The 11,458-nt window shown below is 32.5% G+C and overlaps 1 protein-coding gene across 1 annotated transcript in view; it reads left to right on the plus strand.

The window, feature by feature from the left end:
- The window catches only part of Arpc2 (Actin-related protein 2/3 complex, subunit 2), a 178,606-nt gene extending 176,198 nt beyond the window's left edge, over positions 1–2,408 (plus strand). The window contains exon 10 of the mRNA XM_090403251.1: positions 1,886–2,408. Within this exon, the coding sequence (XP_090259377.1) occupies positions 1,886–1,910 (25 nt within the window). The 3' untranslated portion in view covers positions 1,911–2,408. The remainder of the gene's footprint in view (positions 1–1,885) is intronic.
- Positions 2,409–11,458: the final 9,050 nt, after the last annotated feature.

Below are 11,458 nucleotides of genomic sequence, written 5' to 3' on the forward strand. Positions count from 1 at the left end.
TGTCTGATTCGTCACTCACATAATGAAGCTCTTTTTCCTCTGGAACGTCATTGGGAAGGTGGTCAGGCTTAAGATCATCGTCATCAATATCTTCATTATCTGTTTGATAATCAACATTGGGCGGGATGATAACTACGTATATATCTTGGTGATTGGAATTTGCTACGTCGTCCGCAGCTAACCCAAGTGTTCTGTAATGCTTTCCATAAAACTGAACTTGGACTTATTGGCTGAAATTCATTGGGGTCCATTTTTTCAGAGGTACTAAGCCTAGAACAAAAAAAAATATATTGACTCCTTATAAGCCCACCGTTCTCAAATGAGTACAGGTCCATTTTGTATGGTTCTCAGCTCGTAATCAAACAGAGGTGCTAATATATAAAAAAATTTATTTAATACTTACCTTTGTAACACATAAAGTCAGCACAATGAAAAAATATTAGAAAAAACTACGCGAAATAAAGCACTTGAATTATCATACAGGAATTGACAGGTCAGTTTTACAATATGTACTGAAAAAGTATGACTACAGCATCACCTAACTTTTAATTTGCGAAAATGTGGCAGAATAGGGCTTGCTAAAATTATAACCCTTCCCAATGTTTGACTGTCGTGCAAGAGATGTCACCACTAGGTCATTTTAGGTGCTGTACTCAAATGAGTACGCTGGGATGGTATGTTGCTGGTTATGTCTATAGATGTATTGCTTCCTTAATCTGAACATCAATTATTAAAGTTTTTATCCCATAAAAACTTTAGTAGCTGACTCCATAAATCAATATAATGAGAATGTATGAGATTCCTCATTAGTTATTGTGGTATTTACCAGAAGAGAAAAAAATTATTAGTTCTATATAATATAATTAAATTGTAAACCTGGAAAGTTTTTCAGGTTCTTTAATTTTAAATGTAAAATTAATACTATCCATTCTTAAGGTCACTGAACTAGAAAAACTGGTTAATGTTCACAACACTGTAAATTATAATTGCACAGGGGTTATGGAATAAATAATGTTGAGAAAGTCTAATTATTATTGTCCCATACTTGAAAATTGTTTTCATGTTTTTGTTTCATGTATTGTCCCATACTTGAAAATTGTTTTCATGTTTTTGTTACTTTTATTCATCTAGATAAAGATTCTAAGCGAAAGTAGAGACCCTAGTTTTGGGTTTCTATAAAATACTAATAAAGCATCAGTTTTAGCAATTGATTTTAGATATTTTTGAACAATTCAGAAGAGGCAAGTACGACTAAGTGTATTAGAAAATACCTTTCTTCTGATAAGGTGTTTTAAGTGACAGCTACTACAAAAGTAAATGCTGAATGGATATAACAGAAAAATCATCATAAATCCTACCTCACTATCTAGAGAGGGGGTATTTGTTTTCCTTAAACTGTAGATGATCACTGAAGCACTGCCTGAAGAATGTCATAGCTTATTATTTAGTTTTTACATAAGCTGCACAGGAGGACAACCACAACGATAAAGAAAAGTTACACATATTCAATATAAAGAATTCTGAAATATCTGTAAAATTAAATTGGCATGATTCTGTCATGATATTAACAATTTCTTAATCTAACCATCTCTGTGCATTTGAAAACAAAGATTGGAATACAAAAAAAAACAAGAAATTTTAGCAATTAATTTTAGATATTTTTAATCAGTTCAGAAGATGCGTATTTTGTATTTCATAAATAAATTGTGCGCTTTATTTACACAATTATTTTAGTCGTATACTCAAGATTTTAATGTTTTTTTTTTTTTTTGTTATATTTTGTGAATTATTTTAAGCATTCCAGTTAAATATTAATGCTGCATATATATTTTAAATCCTGTGATGTTTTAAATTTTTATTAATTTATTTTATTTTTTTTCTTCAGAGGAAGGACGTTTATTAGGACTTGATAACAAGATCATTGTTATAGGAAGAAGTTGAAAATGAATGTATACATATGCATTGCTGCCTAAAAAAAATAATAATTTTTCTTAATTTTATGAATCAGATGTATAAATATATTTGATATCTTTATATTAGTTTAAAAAGCAGTTGCTAGATTTTTCTTCAAATAGGTTTGAAATAGAACACTGATCGCCATACAGTTAAATATAATTGTTCAGTTAATACTGCTTTTATCCATTATGTTTAAAGTACATTTCTTCCTTCCTTTCTTTCTTTTTCTTTAAGCAATATTGTAAAGATCATTAATCACTACTAATCACAGTCTCTTGTTCATAATTTTTAATCTAGTATGCAATAATGATTTTCCTAACTGTGTATGTAGTAATTCACTGAAGAATGACTATCATGTTGCTTTCTGATTTTCTTTGTTAAATTAAATCTTTAAAGGGGTTTGCCACATGAAGAATGTGAGAGAAAGATTAATTAAATTGTGTTACATTTAATGGTTTTGTAATTCATTTATATCACAGTTTCAAGTGTCCAATAATTCACAATTCATATAATATAATTTGAATTTTCAAATTTCATTATGGTTTCCCAAGCTGAGCAAAAAGCACTTGAATTATTTTTCCAGTAATTTTGACCATTTTCTAAGTTTTTTAAGAAAATGAATGAGCAAAATTATTTGTTCAAGTATATTTACTTTAAAAATAAAAGTGCAAGCAGTCATGTTAACAGAAAAAAACTGGGATTCTTTAAGTAAATTTTCTGTTGATAAGAGTAAGTGAATATTTCTGAAAGAGTATAATTTTTAAAAATCATTTGTCTTCCCTCTCTTTATGAATTTAAATATTTGAGACACAGCAAATTGTTCAGATACTCAGGGAATAAAGCCGACCTATTTTTATCACTTGCTAAAAGTTTCAATTCACTGTAAGTGGCAATTTTTAAACCAATTTAAAATCTTCTACAATAAATAATTTATTGAAGAAATATGCTTACTGTAAATGATTTGGCTCACACTTATACATAAATATTTTGCTTTTAAGGATATAGAAATTATATTATTTTAGGAGTTGTAATTATGAAATGATCCATAATAATTAGTTTCTATCAAAATCAAGCAATACAGTAGTATTGCCAATGCCAAGTTAAAACAGTCGCACATATGGCAATTAAAGATCATGTTTGCTATGTTTTTTTAATGTAATCCCACTCATAAAAGGTTGTAAACCTATATATATATATATATATATATATATATATATATATATATATGAGTACATTGATACCTTTGGTGGGGTAAGGTTGTTTAATTTTTATTTTAATATTTTTACACATATATGGTGAAGATAGCTTTGTGTCTATAAAGTATTCAGGTCATGACATCTCCAAATGTTATTTATGACATACAAATGAAACTTAGCATTTTTAAAAGCTCTCAGGAACTAGACCTAGAATATTGGTTTTCATTCCATAGGATACAAGCTGAGTTCTAAAAATATAAATTTAGTCATTTTGTAATATTTTTGTGATTTGTTTCTTCATAAATATTTATATTGAAAAGAATTGAAATATAGAATCATACTCTCTTCCCATAATGTCTTTTGAAGAAATTTTTAAAATATTTACCTCATGGATAGTTGGGACCAGTTCAAATACCTTAGGGGATTTCTATGAATCGGATTTAAATTCAGACATATCCACCTTCCTCCATTTCTCATGTACCTTTGAATAAATATTTTTCTATTGAGCATTTAGAGTCACTTTTTGTTTCTTGCAGTTAAAATGCCTTAAATAGATTTTTAATAGGTCAAAAAGGCTATAAATGGAAGATATTTTCATATTTCCTTAGTGCAACTAGTCACTTATTCTTGCAATGCAAATACCCCAGCAGATAATTTTTTGTGAGGGTTGATATGTAGGTAATAAATTTTAAGATAAATCACAGCCAGAAATCACTAATAGGCAGAAAACAGTGTAACCAACAGAAGAACAGTATCATGAAAATTGAAATGGCATGTCCCCCCCCCCCACACACACACAAAAAAAGCATGTATGGTATACTAACCTAGTCCAAGTCCTGTGAAGAAATCTAGTTGTCAGCTTCCACTATTAATTATGGTCTTGTAACTTGAAGCATTCCAAAATGTCTTTCTGTAAATACAGTCAACATTCACCTTAACAAACTATCAAGAAATCCTAACCAATCCCATAAGCACAACACTGATGTAAAGGAAATTCACTAGTAAATTAGGTATAACAAACTATTTCTGAGGTACTAAGAATCAGAGCTAACTATATTAACATCTGGTAAAAGCAATGGCTAGAAAAACATTCATACTCTGTTTAGAGAAGCCTGCTAATAGATTGGAAAACAGCTGCAGGGAAAAAAAATGAATAATGACTGGCAAAAAAGATATAGTACATATTTCATTGAAATAAATAGTGAGTGAACTACCTGTTGTAGGCTGAATTACATTACTGCTTAGTTGGAATTCTTTCTCTCACATGCACGTACACTCCTAGAAGCATCATCTCCAGACTCTTAGATTCATTATCTCCTTTTTCATTAAATAATTATTGCATTAAGTATTTATCTAAAATGGAACTATACAGCTGCTAATGTAACTTATTAACTTAGCATGTCACATTGTATCTTAACTATTTCTTAATATTTTAAGTTCAAATTTGATTCCTATTAACAGAATCTGAGTGGATCTATTTCAGGGTATTTTTTTTTTCCTATAAAAAATATGTTCAGTAATATTTTCTTTAACATCATTAATTGCCTCTGTAGTACAATTGGAAGAACGTTGCCCTTCAATTAGAAAAGGCCTAAGTTCGATTCTTGTCATGATGGTAGGAATCTTTAAATTTTTAAAAATTAAAAAAAAATTTTTTTTTCCTATAAAAAATATGTTCAGTAATATTTTCTTTAACATCATTAATTGCTTCTGTAGTGCAATTGAAAGAACATTGCCCTTCAATTAGAAAAGGCCTAAGTTCGATTCTTGTCATGATGGTAGGAATCTTTATATGGACTTCTTCAATTGAAGGTATGTTAGCCAATCCATTATGGAGGTAGCAGGGTTTTTTCTCCCAGAAACTTGAGTTTTTCATCCTGAATACAGATAAATCAGCCCTTCAGAACACATACAATTTACAGACAAAAAATACTTTTTGTAGTGGTGGTGGGCAGTAGATGGTGTTGATGTAGATGATTGGTAGTAGAGGTTCGGTGTAGTGGTAGAGATGGAGAGTTGTACAGTGGATGTCCTCCCGTGATGAGTCTTTGGACTCCTTGGAGGTGTCACGAATAATAATAATCATTAATAGCTTGATAATGTTTAAAAACTTATAATTTGTATAAATCTAAATATACTTCAGCTAGATTATTGCAGCAGATACTAAAGAACAAGGAACAGAAACAGCTGGATTTGGGGGGGGGGGATACAGAAAATAATGGTGTCGTGTTGAATAATTCCAGAGTATTTACAAAGGAGTATTGTCATAAAAAAGCTGTTAAACTACAATAATGTGATATTGGAACTTGAAAGTTGATGGAATTTTTAAAACATTTTCATCGTTTAAAAATATATTCATATTTGGGCTTGTTTTTCTGCAAAGTTTCTTATATTGCCCTTCTTTAGTTATAAATTCATATATTTGGGGTTAATATCCATAACTAGAATGCTAATTGCAAAATTAGTGTCTAAAACTGTAAAAATAACCAATATGCATGTAGTATTTAAAATTTATAAAAATGTAATATACATTAATTTTGTTTAAGAACTAAGCATGAAGGTAATATATATTTACAATTGCAGTTTATGTTACTTAATTTATGCAATTATAAATGCTATTATGGTGTAGGAATAAGGGTTTTTGGATTCCTGCTTATGTATTCTCCAAATGAAAGTATTAACTTCTTTAGGACTTCCACCCACAAAAGATATTTTTTTTAAACTTATAGTATAATACATTAGTATCATGGGTAGGCTAAGGATTCTTTACGTTTTATTAATTTTATATATTTTTTGTATTTTTATTTATTTTCCACATAGCCTGGAAACCTCGCTCTAGAGATTAAACATGAAACTTTTTCAAGCTACTTCAGACCTCCAGTAAGTGGAGCAGTGGTTCACACAGCAGTAAAATTCATCTCACTTGTTTTATATCAGTCATATACACACACGCGAGAGAGAGAGGTCCCAAGATGTATGCTATGATGGTACTATGTGTAGGCAAGTGAATAGAGAGAAGCAAGGAATTTGTTGATGTGTTTCTTGAAGAGTTGAAATCTTTAGAGGGGAAACTGTACTGGGGAAGACTATTCCAAATAACAGAGGTGTAGGGAATGAATGAGGAGGATGAGTAGTTGGTTCAATAAGTGTGGAGCCGAACTGTATATGATGTGTAATCATGTAACTTGTAATCATGTATGAACATGGGTAGAAGAAAGCGGAGGGATGGTAGTGACTAGATCAGTGGAGCAGCATCCATGGAAATACTTATATAAAAGGCATAATGCAGCACCAGAGTAGCTATGGGGAAGTGAGTCAGTGAGGAGAGGGTCATCAATTAAGCGAGCAGCTCTCCTCTGAATACAATCAAGCATTCTGAGAGAGAGAGAGGCCCTAGGTACACCACCCCCAAATGTAAGAACAGTATTCTAAGGTTGGGCATATTTGAAATTTACAAATTGTCAGGAGCAGGGGAGAAGTATTTTTTCAAACAAAAAATAATACCAAGCTTTTTGGTTTTGGATGTCAGGATAGGCTACATGTGAAAGTTAGTCCAAGAAGAAAAAACTGATCCTGTTGGTAAGTATATTATTATCAAAAGTGAGGGAGAGTAAGTCATAGTTTTCTTCTTGGAAATGAGATACGACCTGCATTAAAACTTACCAAACTATACTCGTTCCAATTGAGAATTGCAAGGAGGATTAAGGCCTTTGTTATAGAAGCCTGAATTACCTGAACACCAACAAGGTATTGAGAATGAAAAAGAGGAATGGAAAGTATTGTTATCAGCAAAGCAATGAATAAGATTGGATGTCAGAGATAGAGAATCACTAATGTACAGGAGGATGAATGCAGGTGAAAGCACAGAACACCTAAGAACAATCACAAGCATCCATATCCCCTTACAAGATTTGAATCCACAGTCTATTAGTTAGAAAGTGGATTTGCTAACTGCTTGGCCATCCAGGCCAGCAACTTAAATGCCTGTTTAATTTAAATAATATTTTTATTTAAATAGTCCTAATCTGAAGTGCTAAGTTCAGTCCAGTGACAGCCTGTTATTTTTATAGATTGGTTTTATAATTTTATTGATCCAGGTTCTTCAGGACAGTTTATCTGTTGGCAGAATGAAAAGCCTGAATTATATGAGATGAGATCAGTATGAGAGTGGTTAATCTTGATGCATTTGAATAAAATCCTTTTATTTCCAAGAAATAGTCATCATCATCATCACCATCAAATTCCTGACATGTATCCTCAAGGGGGTGTGCAGGATATGATAGTACTACATGAAAAATTTACATTATTACTAACTTTCTATCTACAATTTTCCTCCAAATCAATCTGTTACCTGTTTAAGATGCCAACATTATCAAATCTTATATTTCTATATTCTATGCCTTAGAATATAGAAATATAATATCAGATCTTATATTTCTATATTCTAAGGCACTTTTTACCATATCAATCCACCTATATCTTGGTCTTCCTCTGGGTCTTTTTCCTGCCAATCTGGCAAAGAACATTTGTTTTGCTAATCTTTCCTCTCTTATTCTGTTTAAGTGACCATACCACTCGAGATTAGCTCTGCTAACACATTCCTGGATGCGGATAATGTCAAGTTCTTTCCTAATGTCCTCATTTTTAATATGATATTGCCATTGATGATGCCATCTGTTCATGCTCCTAATCTTTCTCAAACTCTCATATCTACAGTCTCTAGTCTTTGGTCAAGTGTTTTAGTTCTGACCTAGCTCTCAGATCCATAAGTTAAAATTGGTTTGAACACTGTCCCATATTCAGCTAATTTAGTGTTTTGACTAATTTCTCTCTATTCCATATAAATTTATTCACTTGACTTCCTACCATACCAGCTTTGTTGATTCTGTTGTCTATTTCCATATTTAATTTTCCATCTTCACTAAAAATCGTTCCTGAAATCTGAAATGCTTTACTTGTCCTATAGGTTCTCCATTCACAATGCAGTTGATATTTTCAATACTTTTGCCTATTTTCATTGTCTCTGTCTTGTTATTGCTGACTTTCATACCATATCTATTACAACAGTTATTCAGTTTAGTCATGGAATCTTGCAGACTTGTAGCAGATTTATTTAGAAGTATAACATTGTCTGTATAAAGCAAAGAGCTGACATTAACATCTCCAATTTTTATATCAGGTTTAATACCAATTTCCTTCGTAATGTGATCCATATAGATAATAACAGAGGGGATAATGTACGAGGGCTGTTCAATAAGTAATAAGACTAATTTTACTGTCGCGAAATCACTCATCACAATATTAATTTCTGTGGAATAAAGAAATGTTGCTGTCTGTGTTAAAAAAGAGGCTGATAGATGGCGTATATGGGCTGATGTGCCAGAGTGTCATGTGACTAAACACAAGCTTGTTTCGGCGCACCTACGAGCCGCGACCAGTCGTCGAAATGGAAGCATTCTTGGAACAGCGTTATGCGGTTAAATTTTGTGTGTGTTTGCAAAAATCGGCATCGGACACTTTTAACATGATATGCGAAGCTTTCCACGATGAAGCAATGTCGAGGGCAAATGTTTTTCGCTGGCATAAAACTTTTAAGGAAGGAAGGCAAAATGTGGAAGATCTTGAACGTGAGGGAAGACCTTCAACGTCCATCACAGAGCCAATGATCAACACAGCAGCGATTATCATCAAGGCGGATCGCAGAATTACAGTATGCCAGCTGCATGTTGTCCTGAATATTTCTGTGGGAAGTGTTCACTCAATCATGGCTGAACATTTGGGACTGAAACGTGTTTGCACCTGATGAATTCCCAAACTCTTGACACCGGAGCAAATGCAGCATCGAGTGGATGTGTGCACAGAATGGAAAGAAAGACTGGAACGAGAAGGCGACAACTTCTTAAAACGCATCATTACAGCAGATGAAGCTTGGTTGTATCATTATGACCCTACAATGAAACAACAAAGCAGTGAATGGAAGCATCCGTCTTTGCCTACCCCCAAGAAAGCAAAAACTGTAAAATCGGCTGGTAAAGTTATGACCATAATGTTTTTTGACTAAGAAGGCATTGTTTACCAACACGCTGTAGAACGCAGGAATACTGTAGACGGCTCATGCTATGCGGATGTTTTACAGACAATGGTACAGCACATCAAAAGGAGGCGTCCATTGCTGAAGAATGGCTTCTTATTGCACCATAATAATGCAAGGCCACATATTGCTAGTGGTGTAGTGGACGTTTTGCAGAAGAACAACATAGATATCCTACCACACCCTCCTTACAGTCCTGATCTCGCACAGTGCAATTTCTGGCTGTTTCCTCAGTTCAAGAAACCACTAAGAGGCCGCCATTTCGAAAGCAACAAAGCATGTGTAAAAGCTGTGGAGGCGGTTTTGAAAGAACTCTCAAAAAACGTACTTTCACATGTGTTTAAGAAGTGGACGCAACGTTGGGACAAATGCATCGCGTCTCACAGTAGTTACTTCGAAAAAGACCATGTAAATGATGATGATTAAAGGTAATCTGTTTTCTGTATAAATATAGTCTTATAACTTATTGAACAGCCTCCATACATCCTTGTCTGACACCAGATTTAACATTAAACCACCTTCCTATACTTCCTTCAATTCTAACTGCTGACTTACAACTCAAATAAAGACTAAGTATTGCTTGATATAATGCCCCATTGACACCATATAACTAGCATTTTGAATAGTTTCTTTCTTTACATCGACTGCATTACTAATTACTTAGAGACATCAATAGAATGATTCTGTCCATTAATTAAATTTATTCATTTAAACAAAAGTACTTTTATATAATAATTGTAGTTGCAATTAATTCTACTTGGTTGAAAAAAAAATTATATATGAAATTATGTCACAGCATCTTTGATTTCTCAGTAGATGCTCTTTACATGCATTTCTGATCTTTTCAGTATCCATCATAATAAAATTTTGTCACCTTTCTGATATTTTGTCTTCTATATTCTAACTAAAATCAGTGTACTTATCAAAGTATACACATCAGTGCTTGAAGGGGAAAAAACTATCAAAAACCTAAAATGTAGTAGATATTAGAAATGAAAGCAGCAGATAACAGAAAATATTTGACTAGAAATCCTCAAATATTAAAAGGGAATTTTGCTATTTAGTAAGATTTATGCAAACAAATCTTAGACTAAGAACTTCAAACTGAATACAAGCCAAATAGAAGTTGTCAGCATCAGATTTTCACTTTAAGACAAATAGTTGAGAAATGATAGGAATATAACAAGTAACTGAAAGTTTTGTAGGTCTTGAAAAGGCATATGACAAGGTGCCAAGAGAAAAGATGTTCAAAATACTGCAAGTGTAAATAGAACATTATATTCACCAATGCATAGTCTATATTTGAGTTGTAAATCACCAGTTAGAAACTAAAGTATAAATTAAAGTCAGGGGGATTGAGACAAGGGTCCACATCACCTTCACTGTTATTCATCTATATTAGGGGTGTCAAACTGGCAGGCTGCATGTGGCCCACAAAGCAATTTCCTAAGGCCTACAACGCATCAAGGAAAGATTTAAAAAGGATGGTTGCTTTATTTTACTTTACGAAAAAAGAAATTAAAAAGTTGTGCATATACATTGCACACGAAAATGAAGTTCAACCACTTTCACCTCAGGGCGATAACTCGCTCCCCGTGGTAAACAACACACCCTCCCCAACTGCCACTATATTGCAGATGCACAAGTAGTTTTATTGTACCACTGAATAAAGTACAGAGACATTTGCTGTCTATGTAATATATTTGTTTAGTGCAATTAGAGACAACTGGGATAAAAACGGTACTAACTAATGAATCACATGTCCCCTTCCACACTAACCATGCTGTGTAGACTCAAGCAAAACCATACATTGCACCGGCAAACACAGTATCTAATTAAAAACTATTATTTTTAGTTAGATGTGTGTGAGTGCGCTCACTAACTCAAACTCAAAGCAGCGATAAATTAAATTTGGCTTAATTCTTTATTTTTTTAAGTTGTCATAATCATTAATTATAATTATATTATATAATATATAATTATTATTTTATGTCTTGTAATGACTTAGAATAAATAAAATTTTTGTTATTAATTTTCCAATTTATTTATACTCATTCTTTCACTTCCCTTTGATTCTAATTGGTGCAGGTTTTTTTAGTCAAAAAATTTTTGCGGCCCAATTGAGATACAGTTTTATGGCAAATGGTCTGCAGCCCAGTTGAGTTTGATACTCCTGATCTATATGGATCACATGAATAAAGATGGGATTAAGCCT

The sequence above is a fragment of the Typopeltis vanoorti genome, chromosome 13 (assembly GCF_054136105.1).
Source record: "Typopeltis vanoorti isolate ZY-2024b chromosome 13, IOZ_Tvanoo_1.0, whole genome shotgun sequence".
In the NCBI taxonomy this organism is placed as follows: Eukaryota; Metazoa; Arthropoda; class Arachnida; order Uropygi; family Thelyphonidae; genus Typopeltis; species Typopeltis vanoorti.